The sequence below is a fragment of the Rhagoletis pomonella genome, unplaced genomic scaffold (assembly GCF_013731165.1).
Source record: "Rhagoletis pomonella isolate Grant_MI unplaced genomic scaffold, Rhpom_1.0 Rhpom_scaffold_00005, whole genome shotgun sequence".
Classification (NCBI taxonomy): Eukaryota; Metazoa; Arthropoda; class Insecta; order Diptera; family Tephritidae; genus Rhagoletis; species Rhagoletis pomonella.
The window spans coordinates 69,189,893-69,212,142 of NW_023458559.1; the positions used below are offsets into that span (position 1 = coordinate 69,189,893).

General features: G+C 36.5%; 1 protein-coding gene across 1 annotated transcript; it reads right to left on the reverse strand.

Annotated features, from left to right (window-relative positions):
- Positions 1-5,370: 5,370 nt before the first annotated feature.
- Positions 5,371-9,312, reverse strand: LOC118740200. Its single transcript, XM_036471698.1, has 2 exons — positions 8,036-9,312; positions 5,371-5,859 (listed from the first exon to the last, which is right to left on the reverse strand). Exons 1-2 carry the CDS (start codon positions 9,098-9,100, stop codon positions 5,371-5,373), a joined length of 1,554 nt encoding a protein of 517 aa, XP_036327591.1. The 5' UTR covers positions 9,101-9,312.
- Between the last annotated feature and the right edge of the window lie 12,938 nt (positions 9,313-22,250).

The following is a 22,250-nucleotide window of genomic DNA, read 5'->3' on the forward strand; positions in this document are numbered from 1 at the left end:
TATTAAAATGACGCTTTAAAATACTAGTTAATGATTGAAATATTGGTATGGAACAGAGAAATAGAATGTTTTGTCAAAAATTACCAAAAATTGCCAAGATTCGAGATAACTTATTTCACTGGTTATAGAGAAATAATTGCCACTTTTCACTTGGCTGGCCGAGATTTCTTCATTTTAAGATTTTAGAATTTTTGTGTCGGATTGACAAAGTTGCGCTTGTTGGTGATGAATTTGCGGGGAGATGTGCTGCGGTTGTTTTTATGAATGAATTTACTTGGCCTTGAGAAATATGCGCATGCGTTTAGGAATGAAATAGTTATTGTTGTATTTGAATATGCGCGTAATTATGTATGTGTGTATGTATGCTGCCGTGAGTTGTACATATATGTACATTTGTATATATGTGCGTAGTACTTAGACAGCAATATGCACGTATGTATGGATGTACTTATATATGCATGCAAAAACGTTGTCAATTAATGAAGCATGTAGTACATATAGATACATATATGTATGCGTGGGAAATGCATTTTCATTTGACTCCAAAACTATTGGGGCATATTAGTAGCCGAAATAAAGTCGACTCTTAAGTTAAAGTTTGTCAGCCCCAAATAAGAAGAAAGTTAGTATGTACTTACATATATGTAATATTATGTGCAGGTGCAAGAACGTTATCAAAAAATGATTTTGGAGTATGTGTATGGGGTACATATTTACATATGTAAGTACATACGTACATACATTCAGCTGCCATCAACAAATTATGTTTATTTATTTTTAATAATTTCCTTTAAAATATAATTCAACCTGGAACAGAAACCACAATAATAAAAGTTTAAAAGCTTGCACAAATTGCAAAAAAATGAATCAACCTTCAAGAAATGGTCATCCAAATTTTTTATTTGAATATTTAATATATTTTCGGGAATGCAGTATTGTAGTCCATTCAACTATATTATAAGAAAGTGCAAGTTTCAAATTGTTAAAAATTACCGTTGATTTTTTAGATTTTTTTGTTGGGGTGTTGCTGTTTATTTTTCATACAAAAAAAAATTGGTTCATGTGTTATATGGAAGAAAATGCGAACACCCTCCATAAAAAAAAAATTCTAAGAAATCAACGGTAATTTTTAACGACTAGAAACTTGGACTTTAGTGTACTTGATTGAATGGACTACAAAGCTGCATACCCGAAAATTTTCTAAATATTCTAACTCAAATTTTTTAAATTTTTATAACAATTTTTTGAAGTTTGATTAATTATTTTGCAAATTGTGCAACCTTTTAAACTTTTATTATTGTGGTTTCTGTTATAGATTGAATTATGTTTTAAAGGAAATTATTAAAAATAAATAATAAACATAATTTGCAAACAATATCATTTTGAATTTCGTTGCTAATTAGTTGATCGCATCTGTATGTACTACAAGTATCCATATGCGCATGCCTGGGAAATGGATTTGCATTTGACTCCAGAACTATTATTTACAAATAATATCTACGAGTATTGCAGTAAAAGTCAAAAACAACTTTGAAGTTAACAAGTGCATTGCTTTGTAAATTTTTTTGTTAATGCGTCCATCTTTAAAGTGAGTTTGTGAAAAAACTAAGGCAGTTAGAAAACTGGGATTTGTTGCATTGAAAATAGCGTAGCAACTTCAATAAGAATCGTTAAAAAAAAAAACGATTTTTGCGACCCAAATGCCGACGACAAATCACCAATGAGTTTGCATATTTGCATAGCTTTCACCTATTTATTAGATAACAAATCTACGTTTTGGAGTTAAAGCATTGCCTGGCCAATATCTTCGAAAATTAATTTTGAAGTTAACAAACACATTGCTTTATACATTTTTTTGTTAATGCGTCCATCTTTAAAGTGAGTATGTGAAAAAACCAATTTTATCATTTTTTTAACTAACATGCATTTTTACTATTTACATGATATAATACTCGTACAAGAAGCGAACTTGAACAGATGCTTTTTAAGTTTTTAGCAACATTAACTACTGAATAAATTATATTTAACAAATGGTCATGCAGAGATGCAAATCAGCAATTCTAACTAATATAAAAGTACATTTAATATAATTTAACTATATTAATTTATTAATTTTATAAAAAAAAATATACATGAATACGTTTCTGCATTCATATGCAACCTAGCAACACATAGCCAGACGCTTGCAACAAATATAACATTATCACAACACAAATTTACATTTTTCTCTGTTAACTCTTGTTGAAATGTTAATCGCGCTGTGTGGATATTCCATGGATTTATTTTTCAGCCAAACAATTTTACGTTCCAAAAATTTGCACCTTCTCTATCTATCTAAGTTCTCTGATCGTACATTCGTCCACACGATACATTTCGTTTACGTTTTCACGCCATCGTCTCTTCCCTACAGTACATATCAAACTGTTCTAAACAGTCATTCGCTTACTACCAACAAAACGAACCACAGCGCTGCCAGCCAACTGAACTCACTCGTTGCGCTTCAAATATAAAGTGCTAATGCAGCAACATGCACCGAAACTTCGAGTTGGCAGTGCTGTTAGAATAAAAAATGACAAACAAAACAAAAGAAGAGTTGTGGATTGCAACGTAATACAAATGTATCTGCGGTTTTGTTGTTTCTCATACGAAAAATTTTATAAGCAATCAAAGGCACGTTTTCTAGCATGATAATTTTGTTATCTCGCAGCAGGGTTGCATTGTGACAATGCCAATTAGATTTCCTTTAGATTTTGATGCGACATTTACTGCGTTATGTTAAAAACAATCATAAGTATAATTTCACTTGAGCACAGTGGCTGATGGAAGGTAAAGGAGTAGAAATAAAAAATTATAATTGTCAATTCAATTTAGTAATTGTTTTTTGTTGGTGTGAAAACACGAAGGCGAGACTACAGAATGTGCAAGTTTTGGCCGGCATTGACTTAAAACATCGGACCAAAGTTATAAGGCCAATTTACCTTGATTCTCCAGGTGCCAAGCCATAATTCCATTATTTTTAGGTAGTCTTGTAGTCTACATGTAGCTTGATTAGGATCTGACTTAGCGCAGAGAATAGCACTGTCATCAGCAAATGTTGATATAATAGAAAAATTTCAGTTGGCATTTTTAAATTTTTATTTGAGACCATCTAACTTCACTTTATCAAATGCTTAGGAAACATCTATTTATACATTTAGAAGTACAGCACTGTTTTCTTCAAAATATTTTCTTATGCAGGAGGCAGTACCATGCTTTTCTCGAAAACCGAACTGGTGACTAGGAATTGTCTGGTTACACGTTACGGAGGATTGAATCTTCTTTAAAAGTACTTTTTCAAAGACTTTGATAAAAACGGAAAAAAGACTTATGGACCTATAAGAATTTAAAAAGTTGTTGTTTTTCGCTTAAATTCTCAGTCGTAATCCTTTTTTCGGATTGCACAAGATTATTTTCAATGATTATACCGACTTGTCTTTATGCATTTTAAGCCGCTGAATTTTAATCCGCAGGAGGTTTAATTCTACGAAAAATGAAGGCATACAGAAAAACATCATAATGTGACGAAAACCGCGAGATAAAAGACTTTAGTATGAAAACGGCCGCACTAAAAGCACAACTAGCAAATCTAGCTTTTCTATGTAGGCGCAACAAACGTCATCTACTCAACAAATTCCATCAATTGAACAACGCCAAATTTCCAGCAAATTACCCCAATAGTGCAGCATGAAGAGATTTGCCTCACCATTAGTGGTACCATTCGCGAATTTACATATTTGGAAAAATTATCATTTGTATGAGTTATCTTCCAAGAATCTAAACCGCTAAATTAATATTTTAATGGTCTTTCGAAAGCTTTTCATTTTCAATTTCCGAGACTTGTCAAAAGAAGTCATATTTTAATAGAAAAAAATACTAAACGTCAACAGGCAACACAGAAATTTTAAAATTTCGTTGAACACATCCATATGGCAACGCTGTTGCTGTTGCTTGCCAACTCATTACAATATGCATAAACGAAAGACACAAGATCACGCGGGAAGGAAAGAAAGAAAAAAGTTATTTTCTAGCTGCCAAAATCTCGACGCCATCTTTGTTGTAAGAAGTAAACAACGAAGAGAACGGAGAAAACCGCGAAATTGTTGAACGCATGAATAATAATTTTTATTATGCAAATTCTTCTATAGATCATGCCGTTGTGTTAAATTATTCTTTATGTTACATATGTGTACACACGTTGTCACAGGCGAAAATGAAGAAAATTGCAGTAAAAAGCCACCGCCAAATTGTAAACAACGAAGAAATGTAAACAAACGGCTAATGTCAAAATCGTTAAACTTTTTTCCTAAATGCGATTCTAACGGGCTACTCTCCTGCCCGCGTGATCTTGTATTTTTGGTTCATGTTACAATATGCTCTCGCTCTGAGGCGCTACAGTTATTAACATTATTCACTATAAACTCCTATCATATTTGGCACCAAGCACATTTTACAGGTATCAGCAAACCATTAACAAATATAAAAATTGCAACCCTGCTGCTGCTACATATTCAATGTGCCTGGTGTGGCACTGAAGTTTTGTACGAAGATACAGATGTATGAAATTAATTCAGTATTTATGAAGAATAATTGAGTTTATTGAAAAAAGGGTGTGGCATATCCATTACCATCTGTAATACATATTCATACTGGTTACATATCTGTGGAATAATACTAAAAGCTCAAACAGTCAACGACGTAACGTAGACGTAGGTTGACGCAGACACGATCTATCTTATGGGATTCGCGTGTAACCGAAAACTCACCACCGCATGGCGGTGACGTTGCCGTTGCTTCTATCTCTCTCAACCAACAGTAAGTTTGTATGCTGCTACGTACGTCAACCTACGTTTACGCTACGTCGATGCCTAACTGCGCTTTAAGCGTATATCTACCACAAATTGAAATATGTATATCGAGCCCTAACCGCCAAAATAACGTAAGCGACGCTTTTTTCAAAATTTTCTTTTTGATACAGAAATATTCCTAGAGCATCTAGATGCATTTGTGCATCAAAAAGAAAATTTTGAAAAAAAATGTCGCTTACGTTATTTTGGCGGTTAGGGCTCGATATAATTTGATTTAAAAAAATACCTAAAAAAAGTGGTCCTAGTTAAGAAATTTACATAGGTATTATTTGTACATTTTCACGGCTTGTAAACCCTCTTAACAAAAGGACAAGAAATTTTTTTTTTTAACTAAATACATATGTAAAATTTTTATTTAACGTATTCTCTGTACATACACTTTTTATAAAACCAAATAAAATAAGTACATATGTATGTATTTACTTTAATGGAGAAAAAATTATTAAAAACAAAAAAGTTTACAGTTCTATGGCTTAAAGTTACACTTAGAAAAATTCACATTGTTTAACAGATCTTTATTTAACCTTGTAAAAAGTAAGTTATTAATATTTTCTGCTTTAAGATCGGAATTATGCTTATTTAAGATTAACGAAAGAGCGTTGAAGGCTCGTTCCACTGAAGTCTGAGTACATGGAACAGCTAAAACCACTTCGGCTAATTTAGCTAAATCTGGCTCATCGCTTTTCAACTCATTCCAGTAATCTAATATGTTTGTTTGGAAAGGCATTCTTGCTTTGTGTGATAAGCCTTCAAGCTTCTGACGAATTGTTTGAACATTGGTTGGTAACTGAGGAGATTGCTGCGTCAATAAGTTCACTTTTTGTTCAAGTAAGTGAAAATCATCGTTTGAAGATGGAGAAAATTCCAATTCCATCTGCTTAACCTCTGGTTCTGCATTAAATGTAGTATTTCCCTCCAAGTCGGTTAAAATTCTGCTCGTAGAAATTAAATGTGACTAAAAAAATAAAATAACAAAAAGTTGTAAATAATATTTTATTGATCACTAATTTTTTCACTATAGTTTATAAACCTTTTAAAAAGCTACATTATTTTTTATGAGTAAGGCCATAAGTATATACCATGATAAAAATATTTATAAGGTACAACTGGTGAGTAAAAAAACTCAATGGCATGATAAAAATATTTATAAGGTACAACTGCTCAGTAAAAAAAAACTCAATGGCAGACGAATCAAAGGATAGGTTATAATATAGAAATATTGAAAAACGCAAACATATACCACTGATTTAACCTTTAAGGAAATTTAGCACAAGAAAATTTCGTCACCAATTCTTCAGCGCTTTTTAAAAAGAATTTTTAATTTTCTTGAGATCTGGTTACTAAGATTAACGACTGGTTTTCACTATGTCATATTTTGACACAAAAATTTGGCGACATATTTTGACACAACTTTATCTCCTTTATCCATACCTTTGCCGATGATATTATGGGCCAAAAACTGACATACAACCGATTTCGCAGCGCATGTACATGACTAAAGACCTATCCTGATCCAAATTAATCGATAAACCGCATTTTGATCCTATTGGATAATGTGTTTTCACCTATTTGACGGCAAATGCCACTGAATTTGACATAGTGAAAACCAGCCTTAAGTCATTTACTTAAAATTATTCACCCCCCTATTGTGAGTGTCGATAAGGAGTAGATAGAGGACAATCAGGCAATTGTGAGTGTCGATTTCTAGTTCAATTATCGACCGTGAATAGCTTTTAATCGCTCATCCTATCGCTATAAAGTTTGGGGAGAAACGATTTTAGCGTGGGTCCCGCAACAGCAACTTTTTTTCTTTTAAATACATCTTTGCCTTTGGTTTCTCTTCTTCTCTGTATTTAGTAGAAGTCTAATCCTTAATGCCCGTCTACATAGAACTTTGGCGTTGCGTTAGCCTTGACGTCGCTTCAACAGCTGACTATGAATACATGAATTCAAATGCAGCCGTCCACATAGCCAAAGTTCGACAACGCTCACGCCAACACAAAGCAAAAAGAAGGCCAACTCTCAACTTTTCGCGTGCAATTAAATAAAATTATGTGAAAAATGTTTCCTTTTTAATATAGTGCGGGCAAGAAATATCGTTTTTAATGCAATTATTGATATGAAATATTAACTTTTCTGTCGTTAGTATGTTAATTTAGTTGCCCAAGCATTCGTTGCCAAGCGTTCATTGTAGCAAGCATACTTTTAACGTGCGTTCTGTCAAGTCAACGCCAACGCCAAAGCCAACGCGAAACCGGCCTTAACATGCGAGCTCTGCGAAAGCACTAAACTCTTCAGTCAAAACCATGGAAACTGTAGATTGGTTAAGTCTTTTATTGCTATCGTTTCTTACACTAACCGGCCCTACTCAATGTCTGGTTAACACTAATCTCCGGTAAAACATCATTATCGACGTGTTCGGCTCCATGCAAATAACATGGAGTCGATAACGTCGATAACGATGTTTTACCGGAGATTAGTGTTAACCAGACATTGAGTAACCGGCCCTAAGTTGGTATGATCCCTGAGCGCAAAACCTTAAAATCGCTACTAACTTTAAAACTGCTGGAATTGATGTTTTTCTTGCACCAGGCGCCTATTTCATAAAAGTGACAATGCTTAGGAAGCCCCAGTGCAAATATTGGAACATTGTCGACCATGGTGCTGACAATTGTCATTCTCACAAAATTTTCGCGACAATAGCGACAAAACTAAATAGCTCTGTCGAAAAGTTTTCACAGGAGAATTTTGTAAATTTAATCATATTATAATTGCGCAGTTTGAGAAGAAATTTCATTATCAACATATCATCTTCAAGAAAACAAAATAACTAACTTCTGAAGACCATTTTGCATTTTTAATTCCATTGTAGATTAACATTTTAGCATGCAGAAGCTTAGTATTTTTTTTTATTTTCACAAAATTCGCATACCAATGCTGAACAGCTGATCAAAATTGAAACTCAATTGAAAGGGAAAAACTGAAAGCAAACCGCCCATTCAAGTAATAAATAAGAGTGTATTGAAAATTGAAAGCGGAAAAATTTTCCTAAGTACTTTTTCATCAACAACTCACAATAGCTGAGCTTACAAATGAGTACACGTAATATAAGTACATTAAAATGTTCTTACCACTGCTTGTTTTCTTCGCGATTCATTAAAAAACGGCGAATCCATATAATTAAATCTTGGGTCTATATATAAAGCCGCTACGAAAGTATTGTTATACCAAAAATTCTCGTTTCGTAACTGCATTGCTTGCAATAAAGCGCTGGCGAAGATATTGTTCGGCATAGTTTCCAATTTCGTTTCACAAAGCAGCCAATCTCTGTAAAAATCTCCGATTACATAGTTTTCTGTTTGCAAACTTTTTGTACATTCAGCAACGGGCTTAAACGCAGCAACAAAGTTCTGTATGAAATCCCACTTTATTTCACATTCAATTTTATACATTTTCACAAATTCTATCAGGTTCAGCAGAGAAGTCAACATATCGAATGTTGAACTCCATCTAGTCAAGTTATCTAGTGTAGGCATGGGGATATTTTCAGTAAATGTTCCATTGCGAATTATTTGTCGAAGAAAATTAGTTGTTTCCCTACACTCGGCCACTTCTGCTGTTACAGTTTTATACACCTGATGTGCAACTAATTGTAGTGTGTTTTCAGCACATCTCTCCACTGTTAGTACCGAACTTAATCTATTGTGAATTTCCTCATATTCATCAGCATCTGTGATCTCATTTTCCTGCAGCAATTCGGAGGTTTTCACAACGTTCGCTCCATCGTCTGTAGTAGAACAATATATCTGGATTGCATTTATACCAAATGTATTGAAGTGTTTTAAGATTTCTTCGTTCAGAATAGGTGCCGTGTGCCTATTTTCTAATTCCACCATTGCAATAGTAAAAATGTGTATTTGAAAATTTTTAATGAATTGTACATTAATCACCAATATACTTTTATCCATTCGCGAAGCTATATCAAACTTTATGCACAACATTTTGTCTTTTAGTAAATTAGAGAGATTTACTTTCATTTGTTCCGCGCACGAGTCAAGCCTTTCTCTTATAATCGTTGAGTTTACTCTAATATTAAACGTGTTTTCATAAGGCTCTATAATTCTTTTGAAATATTGTTCATCATCAAAAAGTGTGAGCGGCATGGCGTTAACGGTAATCAATCCCACACAGCACATCAAAAAGTCATTTTGACTTAAGTTAATTTTGGCTTTACTTGTGGGTTCTTTTGGCGCACACCTTTCAAAATCATGTTTGTGCACTAAAGCATAATGCCTTTTAATATTGTGCAAAATTCGACCATTAAAATTTTTTTTACACAAAAGACACGTCGATCGATTTGCCTCGCGGTCGTACGATATATACTTTGCTAAATTAATTTTCGATTGTTTAGGCATTTTTAAAGCACAAAATAACTAAGCTGCAAAGCTTCTTACACCAAGCTTTTAATTCAGAAACTGAATTTAGAAAAATCTATGAGAAACAACCAAGCAAGCGGTGCATCAAACTCAAAGCATACACAAAAAGAATACTCAATGAGCGCTCTCTGCTGCTTCAACGATTGAAACTAATGAGGGATGAGCAAAAGAGGCAGAACGCTCTTTTATGAGGAGTAATATTTTGAGTGGCATGGGCGCGTGTGGTAAATATTGAGGCAGAAGAAATAAAACTAGTTGATCAGTGGTCTGTTGTTTTTAACTCATGAAAGTGGAAATCCAAATTGATTGTTCTTGAAATGAGTTGCAGGGAGACAAAGATGGAAATTTTATTCTCAGTGAGGAGTTTTTGCGAAATACTCTTTTGTTTAAGCGGTTGTCGCGCCGCTTGTGTACAGATACAGATAACATAACTAGCATTTCAGCTGCTGCTGTTGGTGGCCCCATGTACAGGGTTGCCGTTCTCGGCTTTTGCTACCAAAATTGGTAGGTTTTTTTTTCGTTGGTAGCATGGTAGGACGATTTAAATTTTGGTAGGTTTCATTGCTCATAACACAGAAAACATTTCTGGTTTGTTGTAGTGTGTCGCTTTGTCAGCACGCACTGTGAGTAGGCTTGCCAAATTCGGACAATATCAGTTTTACCCTCATTCTGTTTCTTGGATGGGTCCTATTGTTTGCCAAATACCTTAAAAAACTCGTTGCTTACAGGAATAGGCAACTAGGAATTTCATCAACTACCTTCGGCGATTCTTTGAACTCCGTATACGCTATAAAAAGTTCTATCCACTGGGATCTCAAGGTTGTTAACCGGGTTCAGCGCGTCGAATAAGATGTCGGTACGTGAGTCTGGTTAAAAGCACGCACCACTTTTTTAGTGTGCTATATATACATACATAATATGTACTTAAGTATCTATATACTAGCTAATATTCTGATCTTTATGTTTACCTCGAAATCTTATTTTAAGTATAAAAACCAGAAAAAAAATTTACTGCCGTCAAACGCCGTTTTCTTAAATGGTAGAAAAGAAACCATTTTGGTGGGGTTTTGAACCAGCTCTTGGTGGGAAAGAAAGTTTGTAGTGGTGACCCTGCTCATGTAGCGAATTTAACGAAAAATGAACGAAACAAAGTTAACTGCAGCTAAACGCGAGCAGCAGACGAAGGCTGCACGATTTGCCAGCGGCGGCGTAGTTATGTATGTGTGTGTGCGCGCCTATACTAACACAAATATATTTGTTTAACAAATGTACGTGGGGCTACATGTGCTGCACAGTGTTATATTTTTGAAAAAAGGAGACAAATTGAAAATCTCAAGAACGAGAAGTTAGCACCATAAATGTAACTAACTTTTGAAATGGAGAGTTCAGGAAAATTTGTCTCATTGGAAAAATAAATTACTTTGACCTGTAAAATGATCTTCACATATATATGGTTTTAATTTATTTTCGCCTAAACCCAGTCAGCAATGTACTTTGTAAAATGTTTTAAATATGCACATATTTTTGCAGTTCTTGTGTCAGGGAATACACTTCAATGGTTACTACATCCTAAAAACGCATTCATTGTTTTTTTTTCAAGTGCATCGCATGGTTTCAGGTGAAAAAAAAATTTCAAAAATTTACTACTTTTCGTTCAATCAAACTTTTAGCATTTCCTTCGAAAGCAAACTTTTTGACTTTTTTACCTAAAAACAGTTTGCGATGAGTAAAAAAAAACTTAACCCTGGAAGTACATTATTTGTCGATTCGACAATGCCAATTTTCATTTTTGCGCATCTAACCGAAAACAAATACTAAGATGATGCAATTTTAAAGAAAAACCATCGAACCGCGTGGCCCTTAAATATTCGTAATTAAAGAAAGTGACGTTATGTGATTAAAATGGAAGTTGATTTTTTTTCTTTTCTTACAAAATAGCAAAACTCTGCGAATAGTGGATGGATCTTTTCATGAAATTTGTTTTAAGATGATTTTAAGTAATTCTAGTTGTTTTTAGAGTATTTTAAATTAATGCAACTTGTTTCGATTTTCCTTTCCAACCCCAAGTGTGAAACGTTACGTAACATGCCGTGACGTGACATATATTCGATATCGATTTATTAATATTCAAATTGTTTTTAACTAATTTTTTAACGCGAATAAAATATGAATTTTACGCAAAATATGTATACTTTGAATCTTGACTTAAGGGTTAATTATTTGGAACTCTATGATCTATTATGTTCAAACTACATACGTAAAAGTCGAACCAAATCGAACCATAAATACGCACCATTTTCGGACAAAATGTTTCTGCTTACATAACCAGTACATATTTTAAAAAGCAGACAAATTGGGCCATAAATACGTTAGATATATTGCTTTTATTTTTATCTGCACGGTAGATCTTCCCATGGAAACACCTATATATTTTACAACTAAAAACCAAAATTTTTGCATATGTACTGCTTTTAGGTAAAAAAAATCTTAAGACCTACTATATTTGAAGGTCATTTTTAAAATCAAGGGAATTCTTTTATCCAAGGGAACTATTTTTGCTGAATTCTCCATCTCATAAGCTTTAAAATGCCGTTGCATGTCTTTCGCTATCTCTTCTCGTTCTCTGGATATTTGATTTTATCTCTTTTTGCCTAAAATAGAACACTGTGCGCCGTATGCAAACAACCAACAAAAACAGAAAAGTAAAAAGTGGGGAAAAAAGTGGGCAACGGTGTCGAACGACAACAGCTGCTGTCGAACTCTCTTTTTTTTCTTTGCTGGCTGGCGGCCACAACAATGGTGACCGTTGCTACTACAATGTTGCTACAAATGTGTACATACACTCATGTCTACAAACAAACATGCATATAAAAATTCATACATACTAGAGCTGCAAAACTATCGATAGTTATACCATTCGATAGTTTCGATATTTGCAAGAAAACTATCGATACTATCGTTTAGAGATAAATAACTATCGATAGTCAAATAAAAATAAACTATCGTTAGTATATCGTATAAATTTGCTAGGCATATTTGCATTGTTTGAGATTGGTTGTATATGGAAACCATTTTTTACGTCTATACTCTTACACCTATAGAAATAGGAGAAAAAGTTAAATTTTTATTTTGAACAAACCCCCCGAAAAGCTGCACCCCAACTTAATTGGAAGGGATTAGTTGAAAGGCCGTTCACACCAGGCGATTGTTCCTTTCAACTAAAAGCTGCCTGTAAAATCGCCTCACGCCAACACCGTATTATGGCAACAGATATGATACTGAGATACATAATATGTATGTATTAGGGCATTCAATCCCGAAGCATTTTAACAAACTCAGGATTTCGGGATTTAAAAATTCTATTCCCAGGATCCCGAGGTTTTTTTCGGGATTTCGACTTCATCACAACTTTTGTATTTTACGGTAGGTTCGCCTTTTTCAAACCACACAGATTCATTGTCACCACATTTGGTCTTAGGGGAGCACAATGCCCCTTAGTAAAAGAGTACGTAATTTAATGTTTAAATAATTTTATTTTTGTCAAAAACATTTTCTCATATTTGCAGAAATCCTTTTCCAAACAAAGGCCAACAAAGTAAAATGAAGAACAAATCTGCAACACTGTAAAAGCTTGTTGTGTTTTCAATTGCTACCAGATTTTTCGTTATTACAGAGTTCTTGCACAAAATATTTGAACAAATACAGTTACTCAGGCAGGTCCTGAAATTCACTTTCAAGTGCAAATGGCTCAAGTTCACTATGAATCCAAATTTTGATGTTCTGTATTTCTCGTATTTCATGTCAAATAAATTCTTTTTTTCGTTTTCAACATCTCTTTCATTCTGTAAATCAGGGCTGCTCAAAATTTAATATTGAAGTGAAATTACAACACATCTACAAAATTTATGTGTACATTGAGATTTTTATATATATAAATTTTTTTTTTTTGAATGAAGCAAAAACCCTGCAAACCATTTTTTAGAGTATTCTGCATTGTAAAGAAATTTTAAAGAATTCGTTAAGATTTAATTCGATTTTTTGCCGAATTTTCTAAAATGAAATAAATTACGCACACCTCCATTCTTTTACGAAATTTCGGAAGAAAATCTGTGAAGCAGCGAAAATAATGCTGCTATGTGAAGAATATCTTTCAGAATTTTTCCAGAATTTTCTTTATTTTTCGTACAGAAATTTCTTTACGAGTTCGAGTCAACCAGTTCATATAATTTTCTTTAAAAATTCGTAAAAAAATCGTTACAGAAATGAGATACTCCGAACGATTTCCTTAAGATTTCGGGAACTTTGGTTTGCAGGCAAAGTACAAAACTATTTTTATTGTACGATTAGTGAATGAAACTTGTTAACAATGGGAGTATTTACATATATGTGGAATAACACAGTGCGTTAAGAAACGATAGCGACCTAGTGGCTGAAAAGTTCCAAAAACAAATGTGCTACAAGTGCTTATGGAGTGAGAGGATCTGCTGTAAATGAATCAGTGAAAATATCGGGCTCCCGGAGCTGTAATCCCGGGATTACGGGTCATGGAAAAGTTTCCTGAACCCCGGAATCCCGGGATTGAATGTCCTAGTATGTATGTATGTACATTGTATGTCATATGTCTGTGAACATCGTAGAGGTGGGCGCGGGGTAGAGGGACCCACGGTACTGATTTCAAATTGGCCGTGATAGGCGATAGCGGGAAGGTATTTCAAAATTTTGCGTGCGGGACGAGACCAAAATCCGTTCCCGACATTCCCGATAAAACCAAAACCTCCGCAAATTCGGAAAATCTTCCTTAAAAGCGATGTATGAAATATGCAATCTTTTATGTTTTATTGAGACGAAATCGAAGAGCAATGCAAAACACAAAAATCGGAAGATGCCAGGTCTTTCATTATTATTTTTAATTGAGATATAGATGACAGATTTTGGGTTCGGGACATAAAAACTGAATTTCGCGATGGTCAGCATTCGGATTAGATATTTAGTCCCGTGCCCATCTCTAGAACATGGTATGGATATAAAATTGCTTGCAATATTATTGCCACTCGCTGTTAGCTCACTTGTTTCTACATCAGTGATGCTCATACATATGTACGTATATATGTATGTACATATGTATGTACATATGAAGTATCGCGTAGTACTATTGCCATTAATGTTGCCTTGGTTATTGCTCATTTGGCTGTTTTTCAATAGTTGTTGTTCTTGTTATTACAGCAGCGACACCATGTACACATGTAATACATACATACATACATATTTATTTACTCGGCAACCAACTTCCAACCAACATGGATTTTCACTGTTCAACCGATATTGTTGTGTCCATTGCTGACGCACTCTTGGTGGTTGGTTTTGTGGCGTTTCTTGTTCTCCATTGCTACCTGACCCAGTCATAGCGCTGTCTGCTAGTTAAAATCTGCTTGTTTGGTTGTTTTTCAGTGAGTCGGCTACGTTTGGTCTCAGCTGTCTTTTGCGTTGCATTGTTTGCAGTGCCATCTCTCTCACCAAGTGCCGATTTGGATAGCAGGGTTGCCATCATTGCTCAAACCGTGCCATTTTTTGGCCCACTTTTACTTCAAATGGCACCTGATTTCACAAGGTGTCAAAATGGCACTTTTGAAAAATGTCAATATTTTAATACGTTCCAGATAGAGACTTTTCGTTAGGAAGGGCTCGTGGTGAAAATGGATCACTCTACTTCTACACCGATGATTACAAACTAGACGCCAAGGTAGGAGGGGATCTCAGCTCAGCGACTGGGGACGGAAAACTCATTTCCCTTTCCCAACCATTGCAGCGTCTTTCAAGCTGAAGTCAATGCCATATAGGAGCCAGTTGAACAGTTGTGTACAGGAATAATCAATAGTGTAATAATATCTTCCTCTACTCGGATAGCCAGGTGGCACTCAAAGCGCTTGACTCGGTCACATGCAGTTTAAAAACCGTAGCGGACTGTCGCAGATCTGTAAACGAGATGGCTGAGCAGTCTTCGCTTCACCTGTTATGGATGCTGGGGCACCGGAACATACCAGACAACGTGAAGGCAGACAAACTAATAAGAGAAGGCACATCTCGCTTATGTGGCCAAAGTGGGACGATCGAAGGACCTCCTAATGCTGAGCAGAGGGGACTTAGCCGCAGTCACGGGACTTCTAGCAGGCCATGTTGCCATCGGACGGCATGTGGAGAGGTTAGGGGTCTCCCATAACGACTTCTGAAGAAGCTGCGAAAATTAAGAAGAGGCATAAATCTTGCGGCTCCTGTTATGCGAATGTAGCGCACTTTGTGGAAGAAGATTAAAGTTCGTGGGTTCACGATTTTCGGAAGACTAAATCGACACAGCAGAAGAAGCCATATGGCATCTTTTGGGTTTCGCGAAGTCCACACGATGGTTTGAGTAAGAGAGTTCTAACGATCCGCGGGAACAGTAGATCTCCTATCTAACGATCCACGTGGTATGATAACGGGCCAAAACTCGAACGGCCCAGGTGTGCTAGTGGGGTTACACTGTGTTTCGACTATATGGAGACAGGTAGAAAAAAGTCATGGTGACAGTTGATAAAAAAACGGTTGGACTTAGAGAGGGAAAAGTAAAAGTCATAAATAGACGCACGTTTTAGAGAATTTTATGTAGGTTGCAAATATGTATATGTAATTTTTGTTTTTCTTAATTTTTGATTTTCAGCTTCTTTTTTGCATAATTTCGCGAAATAATTTTTCGAACAATGAAAAAATCGCACCAAATATTGGGGGAAAAGCGAGTATTTACACCTAAGTCATTTTATATTAACCTTTGTTTTCTGAGAGTGGAAAGCAGGAAACAAAAATTAACCGAAATTCCATATCATTTAATGACTGGGGCCAAATTTTTTGTGAGTTTTGAACGTTATAGTGATTCAATCTTCCCATATTTTATATTTAGGTTTTGTTAATAAAATAAAGACCACAAACTAAATTTCATCGAAATCGGATGAAATTTAATGTTTCCGCCCCCAAGAGTAGAGGGCGTGGCAATTATTCCATCTTTACAAAATTTCATAATTCTCTATTTCTAAGAAAAACTAGAGCACATGTCAAGTTACAGTGAAATCGGTGCAGGTGTACTATTATTTCCACTGGCAGCCACTTCAAACTAACCTAACTAATCCAGTTTTGTGGAATTCGAAGCGTTTACTACTTTTTACAAACTAAAATATTCTTATTGTTAAGTTTATACAACTGACTTATTTTATTTTGGTATTGCGCTTTTCTTTTTGAATTGTAGTTGTTATTTTATTGCAAAATGCGAAAGAAATAGTCTTGTTTCGATTTAAAAAAATTACCATTTATTTGGCGCTTTTATCTTTGTTATGTTCAATTTTTTTATGCCCAATGTGGCACCTCAGTTGCAGTCCTGGTGGTTACGAGTGCCAATAACGATTTTGGTTGGCAAACGAGTATGTACGGGTACATACATACATACATATGTGTCAATAAAAACCATGCTGTCCTCTTATAAAATTTCACCGCCTTTAGCTCTTCAAATGAATGGGCTTTAATCCAAAATGTCATATCTGAACACTCAGGCTATACCTTGAAATCAACCGATTTTGCAGACCCCACCAAATGAATAGTATAAAAATATGTCCACGGACCAAATTTTAGTTCAAAGAAACTATCGCCTGGTGTGCACAGCCTTTCAACTAATCGCTTTCAATGAAGTAGGGCTGCAGCCAAATTTTGATTCAACTATGTAATCGCCTCTATAATTGCCTGGAAAATCGCAGTGCCTTCTTGGTTTATTTAGTTTAGTTATTTTAAATATTCCTCTGGCTTTTTAAAATTGATTCCCATGTGGAGCCAAGGTATTTCAGGCTGAAGTATTAGCAATCTTCACCTATGCTAAAGGGTTGAAAGGGCGCCTTTCTATTTATCACTTCAGATAGCTAATCAGCCATCTAGCCTCGTTTATAGGTAGACAATGCTCATAGCCTTTCCCAAAAATCGATATTTGGCAAAAAAAAAACATTACCGAAAATCTGCGAAAGTGGTAACTCTACGCCGCCAGAGCGCTGTCGCTGCTTACATATCTTGGCGCTAATCACTACGCTGTGCACTTCTCACTACCCTCTATTAACAAACAATTTTATTGTTATTGTTGTTTTGCGTGCGTCCACTGCTGTTTATACAGGAATAGCTGCCGCTCCACTGATTTCATGCAGAGTTCCCCTTCCACTTCTCCAACAACAACTGACCATACGAGGCCTTTCCGCCAACAGTCGGCATCTGCTGTTTTCGCTTTTTTTCTCTGTTCTGTTTTATGTGATTATTTGCTTGTTGTCGCTATCGGTTGCTGTATGTAGCCAGCTAAGTATGTAGCTGTTGTTCATTGTTGGTTGCTGACTGGTTGGGGTCTGTCGCTGGTGTTCAAGTGCTGCTGTCGTTGCCCACGGTGTAGCGAACAGAAGGTGACGCATTCCGCAAAACGGCTACTTTGGTTTTGCCGATTTTTACAGTTCTCGATGTTCGTAAACAACGCCTCAAAAACTTAAAATTCACTGAAATTCACCTTACTTTCACTAAAACGACCGTTTTTATACCCGAGCGCACTTGTGCACAAGGGTATTATAACTTTGTTCACATAACGGTTGTTTGTAACAGGCAAAACGAATCGAGATAGATATAGACAAATGTATACATAAATGATCAGAATGAAAAGAGAAATCGATTAAGCGGTGACTGTCTGTCCGTCCGTCCGTCCGTCCGTCCGTCCGTCCGTCCGTCCGTCCGTCCGTCTGTGCACACGATAACTCGAGTAAAAATTGAGATATCTTAACGAAACTTGGTACGTGAACTTCTTTTGGGCGTGGGACGGATGGTATTGAAAATGGGCGAAATCGGATAATAACCACGCCTACCTCCCATATAACGGTAATTTTAAGAAATACGAAAACTGCGATATTTTAGTAACTACTGAAGATAATTCACTCAAAATTGATACTTACAATGAGTTTCAGACGGAAAACATGAATATTATAAATTTTTGGAAAATGGGCGTAACCACGCCCACTTATGGTTACATGTGTATACCTTGGTAACCGCTACACCAATTTCTTCCAAACTTGGCACAGTTGTTGGCCTTAGTACAGCATACTAAATGGCTAAAAATTTTAAAAATCGGACAATAACCACGCCTACCTCCCATATAACGGTAATTTTCAGAAAAACTAAAACTGCGATATTTTAGTAACTACTGAAGATAATTCACTCAAAATTGATACTTACAATGAGTTTCAGACGGAAAACATGAATATTATAAATTTTTGGAAAATGGGCGTAACCACGCCCACTTATGGTTACATGTGTATATCTTGGTAACCGCTACACCAATTTCTTCCAAACTTGGCACAGTTGTTGGTCCTGGTACAGCATACCAACTGGCCGAAAATTTCTAAAATCGGACAATAACCACGCCCACATCCCATATAACGGTAATTTCGAGAAATACAAAATCTTCGATAAATCAGTAAATATTGAAGCTAATTTATTCAAAATTGATGATTGCAACAATTCTTTACCAAGAAATACGTTTATGATAAAATTTTGGAAAATGGGCGTGGCCCCGCCCACTTATGATCACATATATGTATCTCGCTAACCGTTCTAGCAATTTGTACCAAGCTCGGTCTGGTTATTGTGCTTGCCACATAAAAGCAAACCGGCGAAAATTGTTGAAATCGGACTAAAATTGAGGCCGCTTTTTATATAACGGTAAATTTCAGATATGCTTGAAATTTCAATATTTCGAAATTTAAGGACGCTAATTTACTTAAAATGTATACACCCCGGCTTATCATGTAGTGGTAGCTTTCGGAAAGGTGGAAAACATATATTTAATACTTGCGCCGGGTATTTAATGTTCGGCTCCGCCCGAACTTAGACTTTCTTACTTGTTTTATTACAAATCGTATATTTTCAAAATTTAAAGACACGTTTCCTATCGAAAAATTGAATATTAAGATAATTGACTAAACTCTAATTCTCTTTCATCCTCCTATGCGGCTTCGCTACTTTTTACACACAAATGTCATCGCCGTCGGGAATGCGAAACCTTGTATTCTATTGTTCTTGGTCGTTGTCCAATGCAAACCAAATCAACAAAAGATCAAAATGTGTAGATGTGTAAAAATGTGTAAGCATGTTTGTATGTATTTATGTATGTATTAGGAATGTTAATCCAAGAATGTACCGCAGGTGAACAGAGGCATCCTTACTTGCTCCTTATGTGGGGATAAAGTTTTAAGGGCATCTTTCTAACGCTAGGTCATCAACTCCTCAGCTCCCCGCGATGTAACTGAGACCCGACACCTAAACTAGCCTTTACCGATTTCTAGCGTACCATCACACACTTTGGCTGCTTTCTTGATGTCTCACCTAATTACCTGGTTCAGGTAATTGAGCCAGATCAATAAGGGTGTCTAGACATCGTCCCTTTACCAAAAGTGCAACATAATCTACACAGGCGAAAGCCACTCCAGTTTCTCTAGAAGGTCGTTTGCGACTGAAATCCAGAGCATGAGGGAGAACACCACCTTGCAGAGTTCGCCTATTGACTCTGCGCCGAGCGCAGGCGCTCCCACACACCGCCACGACAGTTCTGTCATGAAGTAAGCTGTAGATAAGCCTTATTAGGTTTGTTTCAACCCCCAGATTATGAATGCACTTGACTATTGCCTCTAGAGTGACAGCGCTGAAGGTATCCTCGATATCGAGGAAGGCCCTTACTGCATAATTTTTATGCGTGAAGGCTTCTTTCAACCACTTAACCAATGTGTGCAGGGCGATATCCACCGACCTTTCCTTGCAATAAGCATACTGAGCTCTTAAAAGACAGTCATGAGGAATCGTGTTTCGTATGTACAGGTCTATCAGCTTCTCTAGCCTTTTTAGCAAAAACCAAGACTGACTTAAAAGCCTAAAATCCCTAAAGTAAACATGAGAGCCTTCGGTATGAACGCAACACTAGCTACCCTCCAAGCCTTGCGAATGTACCGCATCCTCACGCAGTTCGCCAGCAGTTCAAGCTCTTCACACTCACGTGTTTCGGCCTCTCTCTTCTTATTTCAAAAAATACGTCTCGCTTAATTCTTCAGTTCACTATGATGGTGCCACATAGCTCGCGTTGCGCCCAATCGCAGCGTGGCTGGCATCTTTTTTCTCAGCAGCTTCTTGACACTCCTCATCGTACCAGCTGTTTTTTTGGGCTCGCTGAAATCCAACTACCTCTTCGGCGGCGGTACTTAATGATCGGGAAATGTGGTTCCACTGCTCGCGTATGTCGGATTGATGAAGAGTGCTCTCAGAGAGCGGATGTGTGAGTCGAGTGGCGAATAAATTGGCCGTCTGTTGTGATTGCAGCTTTCCGACGTTTAGCTTTCCTTGCATTATTGGGGGAAATTTTTTTGCTTCACAGAGGCGGGTGCGTATCGTGACTGCAACAAGATAGTAGTCCGAGACTATGTTTGGGCTTCAAAGTGTACGTATATCCAAAACACTGGAAGCGTGCCATCCGTTTATCGCACCGTAATCGATTTGGCTTCTAGTTGTTCGATCTGGAGACAGCTATGTAGCTTGATGGGTTATTTTATGCTGGAACATAGCACTTCCTTGCCCAATCAGGCATTGAAATCACCAAGCACGATTTTGTTGTCATGACGGGGCCTGCGCTAGTATGTAGATGTGTTCACCAAACGCTCATAAAAGAAATCCTTGAATGCTCTTTCATCGGGCAGTGGGCGAAAACAAGCGAGATGTTGAAGAACATCGCTTTGTTGCGGATTGTGGCTAGACGCTAGATCACCAGGGCGAAAGACAGTACTCGGCAACCGAGACTCTCTAGCACCATATAGCCGCACTTAATTTCAGGAAAATTAAAAAAATGTTGGCGATACAAAGCCAACAACAAGTTGTAACTGGTTGTGTAGCACATTTTTTCTCCAAAGAGTGAGCTATTGGCGCAATTATTTGGCGTTAGTAATGGCGACGCGGCAAATGTGTTTTCGTTCTGCGCAAGACAGTAGCGATAACAATAACAGGCAACAAAAGCAACAAGAAATTTAATGCATACAACGAAAATTTGTAGCGACGCGACAGACCCCTGGGAGAGTTAAGTAGCAAAAGAGCAAAACGTATGAGACGGCAATGGCACTAGCAACAACAATTATAGCAACAGCAGCTGCCAGGTGGAGGGTAGGTATAAATTTGTATACATAAATGTAGTGTACCTAAGTGGGCAACAAAGTAGTGCAAACAGCATGACAGTATTCGAGCAATATGGGTACAATAACAACAACAGCAATAATAGCAGCTTAAGGCAAAATCACACAGGACGCTGGCTAGAAGAGAAGCGGAGAAGAGCAATAAAAAAATACAACAACAAGTTGCGATAACAGCAGCAGACTTTGTGTGAGCGCGATGCTAACAATTACAACAAAAATATGGACTACTTGAAAGGCCAGAAGTATGCACTTAGTGGGTACATAAATTTGTGTATATGTACAGTAAATGCTGCCAACAAAAGCCGAGACGAGGCTGGCGATCTTTTTTTTTTGCGTGCCGAATTAAAGCCGAAACATTTTGAAGGCAAGAGCCGGTATAGCACGATGCAAAACAATACATTAGTAAATACATACATATGTACATTTATACATACAAACATATGCATACCACAGCGATTGTTGCTCGACACAGTGAGAGCGAATCGCGACATCAGCAACAACATTGTGAACAATAAATAATTTTAATTTTTTTTTCGTTCGTTTGTCGACCGCGAACGCGGACGCAGCAGAGCAAGATATGTATTAAATAAGCAAACAAAAAACCAACAATAAAGTAGCATATGTATGTATGTGTGTATGTACTT